The sequence below is a fragment of the Phaethon lepturus genome, unplaced genomic scaffold (genome assembly GCF_000687285.1).
Source record: "Phaethon lepturus isolate BGI_N335 unplaced genomic scaffold, ASM68728v1 scaffold10589, whole genome shotgun sequence".
Lineage (NCBI taxonomy): Eukaryota > Metazoa > Chordata > Aves > Phaethontiformes > Phaethontidae > Phaethon > Phaethon lepturus.
In genome coordinates, this window is record NW_010565595.1 from 21,210 (window position 1) to 46,328 (window position 25,119).

General features: G+C 43.3%; 1 protein-coding gene across 1 annotated transcript in view; it reads left to right on the top strand.

Annotated features, from left to right (window-relative positions):
• The window catches only part of LOC104627126 (extracellular serine/threonine protein kinase FAM20C-like), a gene marked incomplete at both ends in the record, with an annotated part of 44,387 nt that extends 19,563 nt beyond the window's left edge, over positions 1-24,824 (top strand). The window contains 2 exons of the mRNA XM_010295236.1: positions 22,830-22,922; positions 24,709-24,824. Coding sequence (XP_010293538.1) covers positions 22,830-22,922; positions 24,709-24,824 — 209 coding nt within the window. The remainder of the gene's footprint in view (positions 1-22,829; positions 22,923-24,708) is intronic.
• Between the last annotated feature and the right edge of the window lie 295 nt (positions 24,825-25,119).

Consider the following 25,119-nt stretch of genomic DNA (forward strand, 5'->3'; position numbering starts at 1 on the left):
GTAAGAGCGGGCACAGTGGTGGGGTGTCTGGTTTGGGCACAGGGTGCTTCACAGCAGAGGTGATACACCCCCCTCCCGCCAGATTCTCCCCCTGGTTCCTGCTACTCCATCACCAAGGACAAGGTCGTTTCTGAGACGCTTTCAGTCCCAGCTCCCCGTTTTGTTGGGGACAGCCAGCACCCGGCACTGTCCTGTGTCCTCCAGAGACTCACCCTGGAGGCCACAGCATGGCCATTTATTTTTTTAGCCACGGCTGCTGGGTGGTTTCCTACAGGAGGCTGGCTCTGGCCAGAAGTGAATCCTGAGATAAAAGGTTGAAAACATCCTCTTCGGGGCTTCACAGGAATTGCCACAAGGGCTTTCTCTAAAACGTAACTCCAGGGAAGGCCTTAACGCTTACCGCCCCGAGGGGCAGCTTTGCTCACGCAGGCATGCACTTCATGATGATTGACACATTATTAATTAACTGTTATTAATTAACCCCCTAATCTGAAGGGACGGGGGGAGGAATTCCGTGCAGGCCTGGATCCTGTCATTTCTTTGAACGCGGGAGTCCCCTGTCCCGCTGCCCTCCCAAACCGCCCTGCCCCCGGGCCGAAGCAGCTCACGAGGAAGGGCCTTTTACAGCCCCCATCAACCGCCTTCGTTCCCTGACAGCCGCAGTTCAGATGCGATCTGCAGGGCTGAGACTATTTGCATCTATTTCCCTGAGTTTAGGGGAAGAGAAACGTGAAAAAGAGAAAATGGGCCTTCCAGCCTCCCCGTGTTCCCGGCGGGTAGGGTGTAACGCCGTTGGAGGATATGGGATCCGTCTGTAACGTAACGCTGGCTCTGCGCGTGGATGGTCGCACGCCTCCTCTTAGGCTGGCTGTGCTGCAAAAGTTTTCAGCCCAAAGTTAGGACAGAAAACCATTCCTGATGACCTCCCTGCTGCACGCCATAGCCCGAGCTGGGCTCAAGCTGCACCCAGAACAGCAGCAGAAGGGACAAATTCTTCCCGTGCTGGCTTCAGCCGGGCTTTGCTGATGTCCTTGAAGACTATTTTGCTCTAATCATTTTGAGCCGGCCCATATCTTCTGCCAGTTCTGCCTGGTGGCCTCTAACAATCTCATGTCAGGCAGCAGCATGATTATAGCTTTATTTAACTTCGTCTGCATTTGCCTTTCAAGGAGCAACAATGCAGCAATTCTGTAGAATAAATGGGTCCTAAGAAAAGAAATTGTCCTGTTTATCCACAAACACCAGATTTTTGGGGTGATGCCAATCTCGGTAAGACATCAGTGGTGCTGATAAGCCAAGTCATAATCACTGATCAGAGTTTTGCTGATGTTTTGGCAAGGTTTTGTGTCCAATATTATTGACCCTACACATTTCCTGTTGTGTGCTGCGTCATTTGGCAGGAGAAAGACCTTCTCGGGGATGAGAATGGTACCTATACTGCAGGAGGTGCCTAAACCCCATAACGTTTGGCATGGCTTGTTCCTTTTATTCAGGGTCGTATATCAGGGTTCATCCCTCCCATGCAATTTCAGGCACAGCAGTATTAATCCTGCCATTTTGCAGCTCTGCAATTGGGAACGGCCTCACGTTGCTGACATATGAATTATATTTTTAACAACAATTTCCTTTGTTATCTAAAACAAAGCCAAAACAAACACTGGTATTGGAGGCTCACTTTCTGGTTTAAATAACACAGACCTTTAAATGGATGAGGGCTATGAATCATTTTTGTGTAGAAACTGGTTTTGGGTTGTTTACTTGCTTGTTTGTGAAGGATTTTGTTCTTTTTTTTTTTTTTCTCTGGCAAAGTAAGTCTATCGCTCTTGATGCGGTAAGACAGTTTGGAAAAGCTCCCTGGTCCCTTTTATCTAACTGTACTGTTATTAGATTATTGGATTCTCTCTTCTCTCCCTTCCCCTAAAAATTCGCTCCCTAAAAGGGTGAAATTGCAGTGTATTGAATTGCCTGATATTGCACTGATTCTTTATTGCAATATCTTCTAGATTTTAATAGCTACAGGCCTTGAAACTATTTTGGTGTTACCAAAGACATTTAATATCTGTGAACTTATAGAAGGTATTTTCTGGCACTCAGCAATGACTCCAGAGCCCCAAAGAATTAAGACCCAACAGCCCTGAATTTCAAAGCCTGACATCACTGCAAGCAAGGAATACAAATCCATCAACAGGAGCGGGATTTTAATTGCTTTTGAATGATTCTATAGAAATCTAAAATTGCTTTGTGGGATGAAAAAAAATCCCCACTTTTATCTGTGAAGAGGTTTTAATTCTGGCGAATAAAATAAGTGGCTGCCGTAATAATACAGGATTTTTTCCCTCTGACTGTGTAGCTGTTCCTTCAGACCCTGCCTGCTGGGATTTTATCCTTGAGCAGTGAGACGTCGGAGTTCATCAGATATTATACGTGGCAATTGCCAAACCAGGAGAGGCTCTTTGGTGGCTGGAAGATTTGTGCTTCTATTACATTAGCTGTTAAAAAATGAGACCGCCTGCATTCTTTTGCAATGCGACCTCCTCCAGCTGGTCATATGCTGTGTTTTCTCTGTGATCTGATCTGATTTTAAGGGTAATCAAAAGGCCAACAGAGCTTTAAAACCCAATAACACCTTGACTCTTGCTTTACAGTTTTATTTCTTTTTTTTTTTCCCCCTCTTTTTTTTAATGAAAGGAACTAAAACCTCTGCAGACGTTTCTACATCTGGCTTAACTTCTGGTTAAGTGCATCCTTAGGGAGTGCTGGAAAATACTACTCTCCTGTTTAGAAGAGAAGTAAATGAGTCATGTTTTCCAAAATACTTTTCAAGGAAAGGGATATCAGAAATTGTTTGTATTTTCCTGTTTAATAGATCTGGTGACTATTTCAAAATGGTCTGCATCTCAAGAGAAACACCAGAGCGTGGCTACTTCCATTGCCTTGGCCATTACAACTGGCACGCACCAAGGGCGCGTGCAGGCTGTGGTGGTCCCTTCCCTGTCCTGGGTCAGATCCTGCGGCTGAAGGGCCGGGGTGGGGACGGAGCATGTCCCCAGCCCTGGGCAGGTTTGCAGGCAGAGCAGGAGGCTTTTTCCCCCTCTTCCACCCCCTGGGTGGACTGTAAGATGGGTCAGGTCAATCAGCGGGTCTGGGGCTATCGGATCTCTGCGGGCGCGGTGGAAGGACTCTACTGGGTTCCAGAGGGAACCAGATCTGGCCTCTCCTCTTATCTCAGAAGTTCTGTTTGTGAATCAGCTGGAGGAATCCCCTTCCCCTGACCTAAAATATTCAACATGCCCAAGGGAGGAGTCACAGAAAAGGAGGTATTCAGGGCCCCCGAGCCGGAGACCGCGGTGGAGATGGGGAGCCTGTCCCATCTCCTGCCTCTCCACGTGACTCCTCACCCGAGAAACCCTTTCTGAAACCCTGCACAAGCCTCAGCCCAGGGCACCAAAAAGGCGCCGTATCCCCCATCTCCACCCGAACCAACATCACCGATGTAGCTAACCCTCTCCAAAGGCTCTCGAGGACATTAGCAGGCATCTCTCAAGTGGAGCCATGATCACGTCTAATACGGGTCAGCAATAACACTTCCTTATCCAGGTATTAAAATTATTATTGAGCTTGTTTTAGGGAGGGAAAAAAAAAGAAAATCTTGTATCTTATGTTTTAGTTAGCATTAAACTTACAAAAAGGTGATTGGTTGCAGCATCTGAAATTCTGCGCTGATATTTTTCCTGTCCTTTGAAGCATGTTGATACGCACGTGCATTAAAGTACAGAAGACCTTCCAGCTGAGGGCTTTAAAATAGTTTTAATTATTTTCGTAAATAAACCTAGCCATTATTACATTTTTGAAGGACAATTATTTTGTCCCTTCTTGCATAACTACACATTTTCAAATACATCTTTTGATTAATTATTTTAAAAATGTTTTTCTTGAAATTAACCATAACAAACCAGACAAATCTCTTCAGGATTAACTTTCCACCTAGCTGAAGAAATTAGCTATTGCTTTCTCGCTCCCACCTCGAAGCCGTGCTAGAATGGTTACCTGGATACCCTGCCTGTAAAAGATGTATGTGCTGAAGCAATTTAAATAGCCCGATTTGTCATCTAACTGCAGACATCATTAGCAAAGCATTATTTGCCTGGAACATTGTAGGCTGAGCATGGATAACTCCTCTGTGTGGAGGAGAGATTTAATTTAACCACCTTGTGACCAAATACTGCCCGTCTTGAGTGTGAAGCTGCAGCAAGCCTAGTGTGAGGGATACGACCAGTACCTGGGTGGGAAATTGTTTTCCTGTGGTGTATAGCTATTGGAAATGTATTCTGCATCAGGATGAAAACAGGCTCTTTCAAATATGTTGTTTCAAAATCTACTGATTTGTTTATATTGGGGCAAGGAGATATTTTCATATGATGGGGAAGAGGGAAGGGAAGGAAATAGAAGCCTGGCTTTTGATTTTTCTGTGTAACCTTTCTCCTTGTCACAGTCCCTATTTCAATTTATTGCTCTGGTTATTGTCTCTATTTTTAAAATGGCAATTCCGTCAGGATGGAAAGACCCTTATAAGCAGGTTTTTAAAAACAAGCTGGTGAAAATACAATGATGACTTGAAATTAATTTTATTGCCTACGTTAGTGTGTAAAGCAGAAAATAGTGGCCGCCTCTGATAAATCCTGCATGTCAGAAAGCAGAAACAGTCATTTCCCTGGAATCCGAGTACTGAGCGTGGTCAGGGAGGTAGTCTGTGCGTAACAATAAGGAACACATAAAACCAACTCTGCGTTAGTTCTCAGATCACTTTTTAGGTCTGGACTGAACCTAGCATACCATTTTAGGGCTTTAACCAAAAGCAGGTTATTTATTATTGATTCCAATACGATCTGGAAAACTCAGCTAGAGTCTGGAGATTTGTCAGGGCAGTTTAATAGACCTGCATGCTCCCATCTAAGCTAATTCTGCAGCTACAGCTGAACTGCAGGAGCCCCACAATTGCATAGCTGCCAATTACATATTCCTGAACAGCCTTCCTGGCAAACCAACTCCCAAATCATGTTCAGGAATCAGAGTCTTAAATGAAGCACGGTTGCAAAATATTCTCCTGATCTGTGGTGCAAGTCCTTTCCCTTTAGTCGTAATTGATGTTACAAAATATTTTATGGCTTCTGTCATTAGTATTCCCAAGTGGCTCAATCTACAATTTATTTCATGCTGGAAAAATGCTAAGAATTCCACTGAGTAGCAGCAACAGAAGGGCATGTTTCTAGATTTATCAACATGGGATATTTTTGGGTGGGTAAGGAGTCTTTTGTCTTTGAATTAAAATGCGTCTAGACACTCTTTTTGGTGACAAATCTAGCAAAATGAAAATACTTTTGAGGTAGTAATTAAATTCTTTTAGTGACATACAGTCTACTATGCACAAGGCTTCAGTATCATAAATGTATTTATTTCCAGGAAATCTACAGTATTTTCCTTGCCATTTGTAGGACCCAGCATATGAATAATGCAGACCATGCTGTGCTGCTTTTCAGTTGGTCCCAGGAAATTATGCCATTAAAAATGCCACTGTTCTTTCAGGCACACACAGACACAGCAGGTAAAGAGCGAGTTCATGTGATGAGCACTGACAGAAGCAGTGTCAGCTAATACAATCCTGCAAAGCACACCTCAGACGAGGAAATTGTTTTCAGTAATTATAGTCTGGAATGAGACTGTTTTTTAACTTAACATCATGGCAGTCAAACTATGATCCATCAAAGTGGGCTTTGAATTTGTAACCCAGGGTTAGGACTCGGAGGTGCAAAATAAGGTGAAGTGAAATGAAGAGCTCTGGAGCCTCCTCTGCCTCCCCAAACATGCACAGTCAATAAGCAGAATGAAAATGAAACTTCATTTGAGCAGTTTTGGAAATAAAAGGTCCCCATAAATTCCTCACAGACTTGTTTTTGTTTTGTGAGCACATGTTGCTATTGGAAATCTGCAATTCAGATGGTAAAATATCTACTCTGGAAAAGTAGCGATCGTTTTTGCAGTGTTCAGACAGCAAAGATCGTCTGGGGTATAAAAGCACAATCATGTCCCCTTGTTCAGTAAGGTAGGAGTGTTTCGTATGTTTAAGAAGGAAAATTTACCATCTACCATTTGTAGGCATTACTTACCTATGGGTAAGTATATGCTTATGAGCAGCGCTTTACTACGTGTCGCAAATGGAAATGAAGTACATGATGTGCCTGGAAGGAGTTTATCTAACTATTTATGGGCTGATCACATTTTGAGCTAGAACCGACTTGGTTATTTTTAGTTAAATAATGTTATAGTAGTAGTTGCATTTATAAAGCAGCAAGAAAATTCTTCTGCAATTCACAGACCTTTCTTGCTGGGTCTCCTTTCAAGCCTTAACGTCCCCACGCTCAGTGTCTCTGGAGGAGAAGCTCAATCCCTAATGCCATGACGCTGCTCGTCTAGTTGCAGATCAGTGAGTTGCAGCTCAGAGACAGACTTTAAACTCCCACAAAGCAGCTTTGGGTGTCTTTGTGCCTTGCCTTCTTCCCTCCCAGCTGCGTGCAGAGCACTCCAATGGGTTTTGCCAACTAGGAGCCACCTGCTCGCCTTTGGAGGTGGACCGTGTCTGCTCTCTGGCAACCCAGGTTAGGTTTTCCCATCCCTCAAAGGTGGTACTCATGTGGAGTGCATGTGTTTGCCCAGTGGTTTTGGAAGAGATTAGTTTTCAGAGCTGGAGTTAGGTGTAACTGGTGCAAAGGGGCTTCATACAGGAGTGGACTCAGCTGAGCACGAGGCTCGTGTGAAAAGTTTCTACTGGATCTCTCAGAATAACTAAAAAAGCCAAAAAATCTCATTGTCTTTGAATAAAAGCCTCAATCTGCTTTCTCGTCTTTATTTTCATGATAAAAATCAACAATTTCAGGCAGTTGCTCTTTGATATGCCTTTAGAAAAAGGTTCCAATAACTTTAGAGATGCAGATGTAAAACATCATTAGCATGAGTGACTATTCCTTCTTTCTAATAATAAAGCAATGGAAAACCTTTAAAACTCCTGAAATAATAAGGCAGAAGCATATAATTTAATACGGTCATCTATTTGGAAACGCACATTGTGCATAAATAATCAGACGTATCAGCAGGGAATCCGCAGCCATCTCGCAAGTTAGTTGTTTTGCAATTGCCATCTGACCTGTAGACAAGTGGAAACGATGTCTTCATTAAACTTACAAAACTGAATATTAATCATTAGCAAAACCAGCACTGCAAGGTGCAAGGGAAGTCTTGCTATGTCCCCAGGAGCGCTGTGCGAGTACCTAATGGCAGGGTTTAACTATTAAGGTCATATCAAAAATAGATCTGCTATTTGGCCACAGTGCTTACTGGCCTGCTACAAAGGCAATCGGATTTAGGATGTAGTTTAAAGACGACTTATATGTTGGGGGAGGAAAAGGTGTATCTGGAAATATTTCCTAAAAGATTTGACTTCACAGGCGGCATCCAATAAAAAGTCTTTAGGGGGGATGAACTGGGTTTTTAGTGGGGATGAACATTGTACCAAATGCACTTTCTTAACGACTGACTCGCTCCATTGCTCTCCCATCCTTTCCAGCAAGCTCTGAAGCAATCCGTACTAGTGCAGAGCTTTTGGAAAGCATGTTTTCCAACCCTGCCTGAGACTGCTTTAGTCTAGTCTGGTCTGTACAGGTTTCTCCAGTGCCTTCCAATAGCACTGAGCCGAGAGACTAATATCTGCCAGGTATGGTTTGTTCTCTTTTCTTCTTATTCTCTCCTCGGGGTGTAAAAGATTAAGAATAATTGAGTGTTTAATTTTCTAGGACTTTACCGAAGGGGTTTTTTTGGTTTTCAGTGTTTGCACTGCTCTGTCCTCTGCTCTCTGTTAGCAGAGGTGGACCAGAGCTGGGTGGTGGGAGCAGGAGGTGGCTTTGAAGCCCTGAGGTTCCCGGGGCAGTTCATCGCACAGCCTTAGACTGCACAGTAGTTATGTAGGTGAAATCCGTAATGTAAAAGGTGTGATTAATGTGATGGTATGGCACCAGTGTATGCGATGCTGGAAATGAAAGAGTGAAGCTAATATTTTTAAAGTGACTAAAAAGATCTATATATGTGTAGAAAATGGAATGGCAAATTTAATCCTGCTTTGCACCTTTGAGTCATTTTGCAGGTATTCCTGTAGGCGAGCAATGAAGCTACTTTATTTTGTTTCCTTTGTTTTCCCCTTCTACCTGTTTGAACCAGTAAGCCGACTCAGTCAGAAAGTAGTCTGACTGTAACTAATCCTGTAATACTTTCTTGACATTCATATTGCTGTTGAGCATTTCTGTCAATACAATAATTGCCTGTGAGCTGCATGGAAAAGAGTGCCCAGGGAAAAAAAATGAAATGTTTCCTTCATACCAATATTTGTGATATAATTAAGATCTTCATGCAACTTTACTGGAATTTACTCAGGCATTTGGTAATAGCAGCCTACTGGAGATTGCTAAGGAGGGAACTTGAGGGACCTGTAATAAAACACAAGAAGAGGACTTGTGTGTTCTTTTTTATCCAAGATCTCAGTCCAGAAAGTGTCAGACACACAATGTGCTTTGGACAGAGTTGAAATTCCAATATTAATTTAAGACTCTCCTACTCCTGCTCTTGCCTAATCCTGCAATATCTGCCTTGATATTAGCAAAAGATGTGGACGATGTCATGGACATATTTAAACTAAGCACTAAAAGCAGAGGTTCTGTCTTCTGTCCCACGTATCCAGGCATGGACAAGAACAGGGTATTCTCTTGTCACAGACGGCTCCTTTAGTTATTCACTTTAATCTGCATCTGCTCCACACTCCACTGAAGTCAACGGGAGGCTTTTCCCATGACTTTGCTGGCCTTTAAATTTGAGTATGGGCAGGTCGGGTCCCAGTTTATGAACTGGCTCTGTCCTTCCTGATCCAGTTCACCTTGAACGGAGTGGGAGACCTTTCCCTGAGTAGAAGGAAAATTGGATCAGACCCAGAGAAAAACAGTAAGTGCTGAAGGAATGAGACGATGAAGTTCAAAGATTACATCATGTGATCGCTTGGCTCCGCCATATACTATCCTCACAGTTTATATTAAAAGGGAGGAAAACCGAAATACAAGCGTCCTTGGCTTTAGGAAAAACGTAGTCCTCTCTTTGAAACCAGACTCCCACAAAACTTTTGTGGGCTATACACACACATACCTATTGCACTGTAAATAGATAAGCTTCGTATTTTGTAGACATTTAAACACAGTTAAAAACTCAAGGAGAAGTAGCCAGACATCCATTGTTAGAGAAAAGCAGCTGCATGTCATAAATCAGCTCCACAAAAAAAATATTTGGCAACAATATCATTTCACTAAAGGTTTTACTGCACATCCTTTGCAGATTTTTCCTCCCTCCTCTTGTCCTCTACTCTTGTCTCTTTTTCCTGGGCTGTTTTTTCGAAGCTCTGCTTTTATCATCAACCCTCGCACACTTTATCGTAGTCTCCCCTTACTTTACCAAGCAACCTCCACACAGGTAGGCTTTTAAGTTTAAATTAGCCGCACCTAATGTGTAAGCCTTGTGAAGGGGAGCATAGCTGTTTCACGCAGAACACTAACTCAGCCGAGTCTCGTTGTTGAGAAGTGTTCCCCTCTGTATGCCTGTACACACACATATATACCCTTCTTTATCCTCTCTCCCGGTTGGGGTGGATGCATTTTTGCAGTCCACTGTGTGAATATATCCCTGCACCTTGAGCATGGGAGTTCACCGCACGCATGGCTCTTGAGGGGAGATGTTTATGCGAAACAGCAGCCGCCCGGAGCAGCCCAGCCAGCAAGAGTCTGCCCTTGTAGTGCCACAGAGCAGTTCCTCTTTATTTTTTCATGCGGGATACTTTTCAGAGATTTTAGTAGGTCTTTTTTTACTTAAGAGGAGCAGGTTAGGCCAATACCAAGCGCTTTTGACAGCTCTACTGTCCTTTCAGGTGATGCTCCTCAGAAGCTCCACCTCCATTTTTTTCCTAAAATGCTGTGTCTGTAACTAAGGCTGAAGGAGGAGAGGGATAACGCTCTGTGCAGGGCGGGGACTGCGCTTGCAGCCCCAGCAGCGGGGCCCGTGTGGAGGCCGGGAGGTTGAAATCCTCCTTCTCGGTGGAGATGCCGAAGAGGGAAGAGATGCTAATACGGCTTGATTTTCCCCTGGGAGTAGCACAGTGACTCCCCGTGGGCCGTGGAGCGTTAACCCACCCTTTATCCGGACGGTTGCAAGCTAAAAGGACCCTGATGTGTAATTTCCAGTGTAATTTGTGACTCATGTGGTGCCCTTAATATAAAGCACGGATTAGCGGCGGGGGTTTCCAGCCTGGAAGAAGAGAAGTTTAGGGAGAAAGTAACGGTTTTTATAGTTTTGTAAAACAGCACAATTAATCTGTGAAATGGCTACAAAAAAGGCCTCCCAGCCCAGTACACTCTTACTTGTGCGATAAGTGAACAATCACAGAATCACAGAATAGTTTGGGTTGGAAGGGACCTTTAAAGGCCATCTAGTCCATCCCCCCGCAATGAGCAGGGACATCTGCACCTCGAGCAGGTTGCTCAGAGCCCCGTCCAGCCTGACCTTGAAGGTTGAGAAAGACACAGTTAGTTAATTCAGGTTTAGCTGGGGAGCGAAACGTTAGGGTTAACGTTAAGACAGTCCACGGATTCTTTCTTCTTGAAAAGTTAGGGCATCCTCTGCCTGAGGCTGAGAATCCTTGTTCCCGAGCACTCGGGAGGTGTAGGAGCACGCTGGAGGATTTGCGCTCGTAAATCACCTTGGCAGCTGCCCGTCAGAAACTGCTTGAGAAACGCTCCAAAAGGCAAAGCGGTGATGTCAGCACATTCCCAAACGTGTAACGCTTTGCAGATGGGAATAACCCAGGTGGGACATGTGTCTGTCAGGGGAAATCAGCCTCGGAGATGTGTTGGTCACCTGCTGGTTTTTGCAGTGGGCTGGGGCCGGTGCCCACGCACACCCGGGGAATGGCAAGCAGCGAAGTGCTCTTCTGTATTCCTCGTTCAGGCAAAACTCTGGTTGGGAAGAAAACGCATTAAAAAAAGGAAGTTTACCTGCGAACTGCAGAACCAGGGCAAAGAGTAAGTTAGACACCCATCACAGATTGTGTTTGCCTTCAGGAGGAGTAGTAATAAGACAGGAGTAAAAAGAAAATGAATAAATAAATGGAGAGGTTGCACAGTTTGCTTTATTAGAGCAATGAAATATCGCACCATATCAAAGCAATTCCCATTTCTTTTGTAACCACAAAGTAGTCTGAAACGGGCAATTACATCTTCTTTCCAGCTCGAGAGAGGCACATCACCCTTTGCCACCCATTACGGAACGTTAATAGCAGCGGTGGGACGAGCTCAGGGTTGCGTGTGCTTTATTGGGCAATCACACCCCTGAGGAATTAGAAACAGCCCTGGGGAGCGATTATCTCGCAGTAGCCACATGCCTGCTGTCCTCAGCGGCATAATAATGGCAGATTCTCAGGATTTCGGATTGAAATAAGCTTGGAAAAAAGCAAAATTTGCAGTTCTCCTGGGGAATATCCCCCTCTGACCAGCAAAAGGACTGGGCACCAGCACATCCTCTGGAGCTCTATGCAGGGCGCTCCTGGGGGGACTGATGTGTAGTGGCTTGAGCTGAGCCGCCCACGGGCACTCAGGAGATCTGGGGTTTGCAGAAGGAAGTTGCACAAGATGCTTCGCTGTTCTGATCCCCTGTTTCTCATTTTGTACTGCATGTGAGAACAGTATCCAGACATAGAGATCCATAGCTGGTAAAAGCAGCTCGCTGTACAAATGAGAATTTCATGCTCCTTTTTTATATATTGGTCTACACGTTCACACCATGTCCTATTCAGACTGTCCTATTGATGATTTTGACGGTAACTATTTATCTGCAAAATTTTGGGCACTTAACAGTGCAATTCAGTATCCGGTAGATCTTGGATGGTAAACTGTAAATAAAAAGCCAAAAGTGTTTGACTTCTGCATGGGTAGAGAGGAGGGAGTAAGTTAGCATGGTTACTCCTTTGGGCTCCTTGGGAAAGTAGAGCTCCCCTACATAAATGCAGTTATATAGGTGACCCATGACACAAAACGGTGAAATTTTCAAGGATTTTTAACTTTCATAGCTGGAGTCTGAGCATCCTTTTATTTATTCTTCCGAGCCACAATAAAATGTCAGTCTCATTGTGTGGCTAATAGAAGGGTGTGACTGTATTAGGTTTTATCCCTATTATACGATCTTAAGAACTGCAAACATTTCATTTGAGAGAGAGACAGGAGAAATTAAAATCCTGAACTACAAACTGAAAGAGGGAGCCTGTACCAAATGGACTGAATACAGAGTAGAAACGCTGTGGTATTTCTACTTGTCAATATTCAGTCCAAACAACTTATTCCACTTGGGCTGGGAAGAAAATGTTGGGTCTGTATTGCTCATACATAGTGCCTGTGGCCCTTCAGCCGCTCCTGTACCTGCCACAGCTTCAGTGGTGTTTCTGGAACACGAGAGCTCGTAAAAGTTGTCTGAGCTTTTCTAGATCTATTTGTATTTCCCTGTGTGGGGCCGGAGACTCATTGAAAGCCAGGATTTGAGTCTTATTTCTGGTTAATCTGGCAATATAAGTACGAAAAGTAATTTTTTTTTGTTTAGAGGAGTTGCAGTGCTTTGCGTGGTGCAGTTATTTGGGTACAAAGAGTCTTGAGCACACCTAGGAGCTGCAGACCTCAGTGTCAACCTGAAAGGTGACATCTGGGATCTACCAAAGCCCATGGCCAAACTGACTTGTACTTTTGGCAGAATGACACATTTTTTCCGAAAGTAGTTGTTGTTGTGGGTGGAAGAAGAAGAAAACCTAATTGTGAGTCTGGAAACGGCTGGGGTGAGCGGCCAGAGCTGCTGCGGGGATCTGGTGCTTATCACTGGTTTGTTCTTGCCAAGCGCCGAGCACAAAAGTGCTCCAAGGAAGTAGTAAGTCTGTGCTTGACTGTCAAGGACACACATGGTTCACTGGCTATATGTGTGCCCACAGTTAAGCATGTGCTTAATGAGGCTAGAGTGCTTGGCTTAGGGCAAAGCTGAATCCTTAATAGCTCCATGTTTTGCAGCTTTTGCCGAAAAACAGGGCTAACATTTTCCTGCTTCCTCAGAGATTTTGAGGACGAGCTTACTAGCATTCATGGTTCTTGTAAATAATGATGGGAAGGAAACTCATTAATAAAAAGGAAGAAGTTATGTATCAATAGATCAGATTCACAGCAATTACTTTTTCCATTTTGAACTGGAACCTGTTGTGAACTCGGGAATTTCAATGGCACATACATCACGTACAGCAAAAAGAAAAAATCCAACAAACTGAAAAATTTGAGCTCCGCTATGCTTCTAATATGTTTAATGTTATTGTTCCACTAAATCCCTACCCTTAATGACCCCAGACATATTAAATAACGTTCTCAGGGCTGAAGAAATGCTTCAGACTTCTAATTTTACACATATTTTTCCTCCTGTGTTCACAGAGCTCTACAAATGTTATATATTGTAAAACCTCTGTAGAAAATATTCTGCAGTCTTTTTCCTGAAGAAAGGCTGAAGGTACCTGGGCTCACACTGAGCTCTGTTTGCACTGCCTGTTTTTCAAAAAAAGTTTTTGCCGCTGTATCATTTTTCTTGTTTGCAGATGGCTAGCAGACAATGTACAACAGAGCCTCAAAGGGATAAATCAAGGGGAAAGATGACAGATATCATGGGCTTGGCATGTCAGAAATTCTCACACCACTTGTTTGAAAGCACAAAATGTTCCAAACCATACGAGGGCAGAAAATATTGATAGTGATATAGTTTCTTAATGAAGATACCTTAAAGGCAGGCACAAAATATCACTGTAGCACCTTATTAATGATGTCTCCTGCTTATTTAATTGCTATGATGCTTTTTTCTCTCTGCTGTGGCAATAGCATTGACCATGCTAATGTTGGCACTGGGAACTCTTTTCTTGTGCTGTCAGGTACCTCTTAATCTTTCAATTCCTGTACGTCAAGTCAGGTTTCTATCTCAAAGATGAATCAAACCATATTTCTGGGTTAAGAATTTTTTTTATCTGCAAAGTAAACTAGTGACAGGAGCTTCCCAGAGCTTGCCTTTCTCTTCATACCGTGACTTATTTGTTTTTCTGTACAAGCCCTGCTTTTTCTGGATGTTAGAAAAAAATTTCTAGCCAACGGGCACTGCCACTTAGCCACCATGGCATCAGCGTTCATCTGTTCTCTGCCCTACACCCCCTCTGCCCACCAGCATCCAAAAAGAGAGAGACGAAGATGAATTTGCAGCACATCTCACAGATTTGCACACCTGCAATTTCTGTATGTGTGTGCCGCCTCCAGCGCAATCAGCATACCCGTATGGATTACATACCTCCCGCCGAGCTCCTTGCACAGAGGGTAGGCTTCTTTAAATCAAGGTATGAAGACCTGAGCTTCTACTTTTGGAAATACACACTTCAATCCCCACTACTGACCAAAAAGCAGCCGTGCGTGTCATTACTTACAACAGAAGCAGCCCTGTGCACAGCTTACAAAAGCGGTCGTGAAAAGCATCTTTATTTCTCTTACCCCAGCAGCCAGTGGTGCTGCTTTTCGGTGATAACTGAGATCAGACTCTACCCCATAATGTTGGAAAAACTCATCTCACCTCACGTGTTTTAAACCTGCATGCTTTCTAACACTGTGCCTGCTTCTTAAATTTGAGGTGTTTGTGGCGTGCGGGGGAAATACGGGGAAACACATGCAAGTACTATAACGAATGATCCGACTTGTCAGGTCACACAGTGTCCAGTAGCACAGCAGGTGGTGTTAGATATCGAGATATCGATGTATGTGTTGGATTATACATTAAGTGCACCTACGTTCATCCGTCTAGAGATTGGTAGCACCGGGGTTCATCTCTCTGGTTTTGTATGGCTTACTTCTTTTCTAACAGCATTTAATTTTGCCTTTTCAGCCATCATCTAAATAATACCACCATCACCACCACAAAAACAACCTGTGAATCTGAGATCTGACCAGGCTGAGAGTGCAGCCTCCCTGAGAGGGACTCCCCCTCTTCAGCCGCGTTCCCTGGGAGCATGAAGGGGCCGCTGGCTGTCGCGCCAAAAAGCGCGGGTGGGCAAGTCATCCTGACAAATGTGCTTACGCTAATATTTTTTTTTCCATTTGCTTTTCCCGTGGTGACAGACAGCTACTTACTAGGCAGAGCTGGAAGTAATATTCTGAATTGCTGAAGGAGATTTTCCCAGTTGATCAAACTCTTATGTGTTTTGTGCTGATCAGAGATTCCCTTCATGTCTTATGTATCTGAAAGCACAAAAGAATGAATGAAAAAAAGAGCTATTCTTCTGTGCTGGTAGACAATGAAATGATGATTTGTGAGATTATGCCTTGACTTTACTGTCAGCACAATGTCAGTGAAGGCAATGGTATAGAGAGGGTACATTCTGAGATATTAATACCAAATCCAGATCACTAAAAGGAACAGAAAAGCCCCAAAGAGAAGGAAAACGTCTGGTTTTATTATTGGTATTTTTATGTTTTAGTGGAGAACAAAATGAATCTTTCATATTCTTGGATCATATTAGTTACCCTGGTTATTCATCCCTTCATATCCTATCTGCTTGTGTAGTCAGGAGTGGTAACTCGTGTTTTGCTCAGGTGAAAATCTGCTTTTAGATATATATATTGCTACATCTTGTACATGTGACATCATGAATCTTTTGCTGGTGCTGCTCTAAGCAAGGGACTGGTTTTGCACAACCTTTTCACAAACACTCAGAGGTTGCTTCATTGTCTTCTAGAAAGAGTGCAGGTTTTAGGGGGAAAGCCTAAAGTAGGCTTTCAAGGCTTTGGGTTGGCTGGGTTTTTAATGAATTAAAAATAAATGAATTGTACTTAGTAAAGAAGGAGCCTCTGAGCTGAAGAAGGCCAAATGCAGTCCAAAGGCATTAAGGCTTCATTCCCAGGTCTTGGCTTGGGGATGCTTTTTTCAGGAATGGGAACCAGTTGTTCTGGCATGTCTATCGCAGTATTCCTTCCTCGGAAAGGCACTCAGATCAAGTCCAGCAAGTCTTACTGTGATGGTGTTGCCTTGATCGTGGAGCAAGGAGGAAAAGCAAAGACTGGAGATTAGCAGAAGAGTAAGGCCAGGGCATGGGGTCAAGGAGGAGGGGGCTGTAGCCATGGGGTTGCAAAAGGACATTTTGAAAATCCTGTTACAGCGATGTCTGTCAAGAACGGTTTAGGTCTAGCTGATCTCACCCTGGGGCCAGGGGATGGATTAGGTGACCTCCTGAGCATTTTTTCCTCCTTTTTTCTTTGACTCTGCAGCCAGACATAGAAAGAAAACCCACCTTAATATACTGTTTCCCTGTGGATTTTCTCTCCCTCTTCCCCCCATTATCCTCCTGTGCCAGGTAACAAGATATTTATATATACAAATGCTCTTTCAGAGGCTTATTGTCATTCTCTGCATCAGAAGTTTTTGATTTATATTAAGCTAACTGGTCCTTGAGCATGTGCTGTTGTCAAGCTCTCTTCATCTGCTGAGGAGAAAAGGACTCCAGGGCTGGCGTGCAATAGCATGATCTCGGTATTTATCCTTTTGGCGGTTTGCTAATTATTCCTATTGCTATCGCATCCCTGTGCGAATTTCTGTCTTCCTGCCACAGTAAATATTCTCTCATTTTTTCTAGCTGCAGAACTGCTAGTTAAATGGGAGAAGCCTGAATATCCTGCAGAGGCCCATATTGTCATTTGGATGATAGCGATGAAACGGGCCAAACATCCTTTCTGTACCACTTAAATTGCCTGTCTTTGCATTTCTGGACTGGCCGCTCATTTTCTGGACCATATTCTGCTCTTGTAAACAGCTCGTGTCATTCCTGGGAGTGCTCTTTGTAGCAGAACGCTTTGATAAAGCCAAAGCCATCAGCTGCCAAGACTCCATAAGGAATCGGAAATAGGCACCAGATAACTTCGCTACTGTAGATGTAGCTGCATTAGCAATATCATTTATCTTCCTAAGGACTTACTAAGCCACTAAAATGTATTATAAAATTAAGTGGCATTTTTTCCACCTGTTCTAACTCGTGCCAAATGCATAGAAAGCCCTCCCGGATGATACAACTCTGCATGCAAAACCTAAGTACCCTCCTAAGGACTGCAGCTGCCTCAGAGACACCGTATTTTTTTCCACACTTTCCACAGGCTGCCTCCTTCACTTAGAATAATAAGCTTTAGATTATCTCAGGGCTCTCTAGATCCCACTGCTGCACAATCCAATTTGACATGAGGGTTGCGGGGCGGGGAGAAGACCTTGCAAGCAGACACCAGACTTTCTCTCTGAGTTTTCCACTAGTACAAAGAAGAAGTTCATAGGCGAGGGCTGGGGAGATTTCATACCCGTCTGTGTTGGACGAAAGGCTCTCCAGACTTGACGGAGCATCTGCGCTTCGGTTGCTTGCCGGAGCAAGGGGCTGCCTGCAAAGCCGCGCCGTTCTGCTTCCAAATGCAAGAAGTCCCCAAGTCCCTTCCAGGCCCCAAAGTAACTGACACAGCAGCAAACTTCTGAGCGGCAGCCTTTTAATCTCGTATTAATTATATTTTATCATTTGGGTAAGACTGTATATTAAGTGTGGACCCTGCAACTCATCTCCAGGACAGGTATTTAAACACCTTAAATACTCCATGGGAAGAGAGGAAAGCTGCTTTCCAAAGGAGAAGAGTAGCGACCTATAGCTGTGGGTAGACCCAGATAATGTCCAATTATCTGTTCCAACAGCCAAATTACGCTCTTACCAATGTTAGTCGTGTCCCTGCCAATGCAATTACCATGCCTCGTTGGCCTGTTTTTGCTGCTGACGAATTTCCCTGGCTGGAGAGGGTCACCCTCTGCGTCTGCAAAATGGTCTAACCCAAGCAAACCCACTCCCTGCTGCAGCAAAGCTCGTTGTTGTGATCCGTAATTATCCCTAATCCCTGCGGTTGATTCCCCTGATTACGCGTCGGAACAGGAGTGCAACCTATTTAAAAGGAGCTGTTCTCAAATCAGCGGCACGTCCTTTCATTAGTTAAGGTACGCGAGTTTGACACAAAAGGTGTCTCTGAAATGTCTCTGGACTGCGGCACAGGAAGACAGCATGTGTCTGTCAGGATAACACTTGACTCACATTGGGCTGTTTGCCCTATTTTCTAGCTTTTTGGCTGCTGTACAGATAAGAGGACCCCTCCAGAGCAAAGGAAGTCTGGTGTCAAGGCAGGATTCTTTCGAGTAATACATGGCCCTGGTGGGTATTAATCCTGGTAATTTAGGCAGGTGTATGCAAGTGATCCTGGAAACTAAATATAGATTTCCACGTTAAAGGTTTAGTTTCTATAACGGCGTTTCCTGAAATGTCAGAGAGGCTGCAGTCTCACTGTGGTGATGAGGTTCATGAATGGCAGAAACCGCCCCCCCCGGAAATTATTAATGTTGGGTTTAGGGATCAAGTAATTGGCCAAAAAATGTTTACAGAAATATTTAAGAAAAGCTTGAGGCTTTGCAATTATTTCCGCATGCAAATCACTATGTTGGTTTATCCAAATATTACTGAACACCAAAACAGTTCCCAACCGTAGCTAGAATGGAACTGACTCACCAGATTTGTTCATGACTGTTCATTTATCAGAGTAGCTTTATTTCTTCTATTTTTAAGCATGACTCGCTTTTCTAGCCACAGGATCAGATCACAGTTGCATGTCATCTTGTGTCAACCCAAACGTGGCCCCGTCCTGTTTGAAACCATTCTTTACTTCTCGCGTTTTCTCTAAGTTGTGCCATGGTGGGGAAATTTTCATGGGCTTTGATTTCCCCTTGGTTCTTCTTTCTCCTCCACTAGTGTTACCGTGCTGGTTTGTCTTTTCCTCCTGCTGTAATTGGTCTGGTGCCACTGTGTAATTTTTAACTGTGTGCAGTATCAACAGACCTCCATCTGTCGCTCCTCCAGAGCTTCCCAGCCTGCCTTTATAAATATCTGCCAAATCCTTCTCCGAAGAGAGGATCACCAGATTCCAGCTGTTTGCAAAATAAGATCCACCGCCAGAAGTCCTCTCCCACCGTCTGCACCCTGTGCAGAACCTGTGTCCTGCGCGTTGTGAGATGTTACTGCTGGCACTGAGGAGCTCCGACCATTGCTTGAATCTGTTGTCCCTCAGAAGCATATACTTCTGCGGAGGGTTCAGCGTATTGGTCTGTGTGCTCAAATGTCTCATTATGTGTGTCATTTTATTAGAAAATAACCTTCAATAGCCATCAGGTAATAAAACCAAAACAACCTGAGGGCTGGGGGATTTTCCCTCTTTAAAATGCAATTCTCATTTAAAATATGCTATGGGACGGATTGGTTCCAGTGTTTTATAAGAGACTTTACTTGACCTGGAAGGGACTCGAGGTGCATGCCCCTTTCCCAGCCTGTCACTTTGAGAGTGAGAGTTACCATGACCTAAAGCCGGAGTAACTGGTAAGACTTGCTGACTGTACGCCCATGATGCTGAGAGCAGAGTTTGATCTTCCACATCTCTATACGTATACATCAGAATAGATCATGAGAAGAATTAGCACCAGACCTGGCAACGCATTGATTAGATTGTGCACACTAAAAAATAGCAAGTTTTCTAAAGTGGATAAAATAAAATCATGTATAAATACATTTAGATAAAGTAAAAAATACGGATTATGGTGTAGGTGCCCTTTTAACACTGTTAAAGCCATTCTCATAACAGTCCATTGATTCCATTGATTCTAAGCCATTTGAGGTTCCTTTGGCTTTTTAAATTCAGTTGTGTACCTTAGGCTATGATCGTCACATGTGTTAGCATTTGCTGGTGGTGTGGGAGCTTCCTGTGGCTGAGGAATTGCCAATTAATCTCCTGAGGTGCTGCTGCAGACATCAAATTAACGATAAATGTATGTTTGAATAAAAAACTCTTACCAGTTAAAGTCAGATCCAAGGAACAAGGTTCCTCTTCTTTCTATGAATATTGGAATAAGTCAGCAGAAAGAATTTTTCAGGGTTATTTCAGGAGAGGGTTTCATGTTGGATCTGCTACATCTTAGTTCTGCAGAGCTTTGCAAAGGAACATAAGGCATATAAAACAAATTGAAGATTTGATAAATACTCCTCCCAGTCTATGATCAGAATAACCGAGTATTTCCAAGAGACAGAAATGTGTGAGCCGTAACTGCTTGACACGGGCATGGGCCACGGGGACTGTGGCTGGAGGGTGTTCTTCTGTAGATAAGTAGAGGGAGGCACCTGAAGCATCAAAGAAACTTGGGCATTTGTTTCATGATGTATAGTCAGGTTTAAAAAATTCCGGTATTTCCATTGTCTAGATTGCACTGTGGATTTGGTGTCCATTTTTGAAGGTTTTAGGACAATCAAGTTCACGATTTTCTAGGAGGGTGCGCTACCACTTAATAATACATTATGACAGGAGAGAAATACGTACAAACAAGTCTAAGCCTGCAGGAGAGCTATACTTACTCCCGAATGAATAATATCCCCAGCCATTGCCAGGGGTGGCAGGGAGCAAATAGAAAAGTGAAATTAGAGAGACCGGACTATCCTGGCGGTGATGTACTGCCCGCCCGGCACGTCGAGCAGGCAGCGTAATGGAGCTGGGCTGGGGGTCTAGCTGTGCTCGCAAGACTGAGATTTACCCTTTATTTAAGACTGATTTTCTGGAGCAAGATTTTCTGTAAAGGAACAGCCATGATTTGTGTAAAGTCTTTGAGAGATAAAAAGCAGATGGCATTGATTAGCTAATTAGTAACATTTTCTGCAACTTATCAGCTGTGCTGATATGTGTAAAGTTTGCAAAAGCTTGGGATGAGTCTTGCTGTCTTTGATTTGTTGAAGAAATTGAGTATTTTAAAATCTGGAGGGGATAGAAAGCTATATACAAATGTGTAATTTTCTGCCCAACAGAAATATGTTAATCTTTTCCTTTGAATTTATATTCAGAGCTAATTTCTTCCTTTTTGACGGGAATATGCACGACAAGGTTGCAGCTCTCCTAGCTCTAGTCTTGATTGCATGGTGTATTGTGTGATGTGCCACAGGCTTCTGGCTCTGCCATATTCCTCTTTGTGGGCATGCTCCTTCTCCTTTTGCATTTAGCATGGAGACAAAGCAAAATAATATTTTTTATTTTATGCCAGGCTCACTTTTAGCTTGTCTCCTTATGAACTCTTGGCAGCCACAGCAGCACTCTAGCAGGACTTCTGCCAAGTGTTGGCCATCTCTGTGACCACTACTATTGCAGTGGTCAGTGCTGTTTTGGCCAGAGCATCACTAGGGTGTTACAGAGGACGCTCTGATCTTGGGTTATACTGGACACAAGTCAAATATCTTCATGTTGTCTCTATGATGGCAATTGTTCATCCTTCAGGGTGAGACAGAGTACGTTGCCAAGATGTTAATATAAAGAAGAATGTCTGAGAAAGGATATCAGCCTTCCAGACCCTGCTGGTTGCATAGCAGAATCTTCATATAGAAAAAACCCATGAGACTCATCTGATTTCTTCAGCAAGGTGGATACGGGAGGGCTCACAGGCATGTACCAGTCCCAACAGTCATGGTGGTCTTTGTGGGAATGAGTGTGGGTGGACACAGCTTCGGGTTCCCAGCAAGCCCTGTCATTAGGACTAGCTGCAAATTCTCTGGAGGTTTGAGCTCTGCATGGGTACCACGCAAACCCTTTTATGTGACAAGGTCCCTGCGTAGAAGCTGTATTTTAATTGCCGGTGTGTAGCACGGGCAACGCACGAGCTGTCAGCTGGCCACCTGTGACAGCGAGGAATGAGAAAGAGCTTTGTTTTCCTCTTCTGGGGAGCTGTCCTCCCTTGCAGATGCTCTGCAGAGCAGCTTTGCAGTGCTTATCTCCCATTTAAGGCTTCAAAATAGGGCATGATGTAGGTTCAGGTGGGGCCCAGGCAGAGTTGTGCTCCATCCAAAAGCCATCAGGACTGGAAATTGCCTAAAGTGAGACAGAGATTTGCTCCTCTGTTATATAGAGCTTTCTATTTTCCGTGGAGTTCAGTGTGGAAGCTTTAGCCTTTCTATTTCCATCAGAATGACATTTTTTATTGGTTCTTAAGCTGAAGAAACAACAAATTCTACATCCACTCTGGAGCATGGTCTTGTTAATGTTCTTTGAAACATGACATGTGTCTTGGCCGTCAAACTGCAATGATCCCATTTCTTCTGAAATGAGAAAAACATGTCACTTCTGGCTCTAAGTCATACAGAGGGAGGGTCATATTTTAGATAGGAGCTGCACGGCTGCCAAACATGAGAGAAAAATGTTATTACTTTTGGAAATTTCATAATTAGTTAATGATAATTTAATGAAATTACATTGTCTTCACTGCTATCACTAATGAAATGTTTGAGAGTGATAAAACAGATCTTGCTAAATAGAGCGAGAGTCTTGAGTGGAATAGCTTTGTGACAGCAGCCTGCATGCACAAGTCTTGAATTCCTGTTTTTTGTTACAGTAGTTTAAAAAAGAAGATAAAATGAAGGCTACATGGCAAATAATGCATACAAAGTATTTAAAGGCAAATATATAGCAAAGAATACTGAACTCCTGAATGCTGATGACTGAGTACTGCTCCTTAGAAATGCTAACCCTTCACTAAAACACTTTCCTTGTTTTTCTTTACAGACAAACCAGAGAACAAGAAACCCCACCTGACTTTTTTTATTTCTCAGACTATGAAAGACATAATGCAGAAATAGCAGCATTTCATTTGGACAGGCAAGTAAACCAGATTTGCATTAAAAGAAAAGTAGAAATATTGTGATAAGTTTCTGCACTTGGCCGGCCATGTAACTGAATTACTGTCAAAAAAGGGAAAAATGGAACAAAGGTGGGCAAACCCCATGAATAAAAGAAATGGCAGATGATGAAAGGGTAGATTAATAATTAGGAAATGTGGCTTGCTCTGGGAATAAGAAACCTGGCAATAAGTAATTCTCAAAAAGAAAGAGAAATTATATTGAAGAGAAGCCAAGAAATGGATTTCGCCTGTGATCTTGAAGTGCATATGGCAAGGACCCGTCTCCCCGGGAATACGTCGCAAGAGTGTGCTGGGAGTCTGGCTCACCCCGCTTAGCTCTGGGGCATGCAAACCCGAGCGAGACGTGGGGAATTGTGCAAGTATTCAGAGAGGAGTAATTGAGTTGGGGAGAGAGTTCTGGTTTCACAGCAGAAAGCTGGGGCCGTCCCTTATCTGGAGCATATTTAGGCCACAAGTTAGTAGGAAGGAGAGGACACTGATGGTCATCCCATGCTCCTGTTAGCTGAAAATGTCCCCCGCCAGGCAGAGTTAGTGCAGGGTGAGGTGGGTACCCCAACGCTCGAAATAGTCTTAGAGCCTTTCAACCTGCCCAGATTAGGAGCCAGAATTAATCATTAGTGAGGAGCTATTTAACAGTATGGCTAGAAAACACGGCATTCCACAGCTTGAGTTAGAACTGAAACATCTTTCACACCCTGAAGTGCCAAGAAACATCCATCAAAAGCTTGAATCTTTGGGGCCACAAGTTGTTTGGGGGTATGTGTAGCATCGCTGCCTTCTGGGTTGATGGTTAAAATGAGGGTGGCACTATCAGTGGGTGGCACAAGGTAGTTTTGCCATTAAGAGCCGTCCTGGTCAGATCTTTCAAGGATCTTCTATGTTTTATTGTTGTTGACCTTGGCGTTGATCCCTTCTGCTTTATATTTTATGTTGTCATTTTAAGCAGATGGTGCTGTAGGAAAAAACATTAATGGAGTTCCTGCAGGGAGGTATGTTAAATATCCACACACTAAGCAGAAAAAAGCAGTTGCTACCCAATGTAGAAAATCTTACCAGCAGACAGTGGACATAAAAATCCCAGCTAAGGGGAGGCTTTGTACGGGGACTTTGCTCTTTTACGGTATCTAATAGCAATGCTTCATAGGGAGTTTTTAATGGTCGACTAAGATGGGGGAGTTTGGGGTAGAGAAAGCCTTTGCCCATGAGAAAATTTTTAGTCTCAGGATGATTGTTTAGGTTGGTGTAACGGTATTAAAACAAAGAGCAGCAGAAGCAAATAAATCAAACAGATACTAAGACTGTCAGGAAAAAAAATTACTCATTTTTAGATCTATTAGATGGTGCTTATGGAAGAAAGAGGCTGAAATCCCATTCCTCAAGTCACTTAAAGAATTAGTGAGCAAAATGCATGTTATAACAATCCTGAAGTAGCACAAAGTCAAAAATATTCTACTATCTCTTCTTTCTGGAATTCTTGAAATTCTTGATTTTTTTCATGGAACAGTGTGTCCTCATACCCTTCTGTATTTTGCATCTGCTCCATACTCTGTAGGCAAGTCAGAGCTGATCATATTCAGGACATACTTTGTAACATATTATACGAAGGATAAAGTTGATGGGCTTTTTACTCCTTAAAGACCACAAATAAATGTGCCTTCAGAGTGTAGTGAACCTTCCTAAAACCTATCACTATCATTATAGTTTAATCCTTTACATAAACTAGCTCTTTTCTTTCTCTTCCAGGATCCTGGATTTCCGTCGCGTGCCACCGGTTGCAGGTAGACTGGTTAACATGACGAGAGAAATACGAGATGTTACTCGTGACAAGAAACTGTGGAGAACGTTTTTCATCTCACCAGGTAGTCTTGGAAATAACACTATATTCTTTCTATCCCTTCGAACACGTACTTAAGGGAACAATGTGTAGATTGCTTAATTGCTCAGATATTTCTAGTAGAACTGTCTTCTAGACCTTTGAATAAAAATAAATGTGGAGACACAGCCTACAAAGAAGACTTTATTGTTTTGAGTTGAGTGCCTTTTCCCCTTGACAAATTATCTGCAGAGACGGGCTTTTATGTTCACAAAAGCAATGTATTCAACAAATGTTTTATGTAGAGTAATTTCTAAAGCAATTTCTTCTGTCGCTCTCGG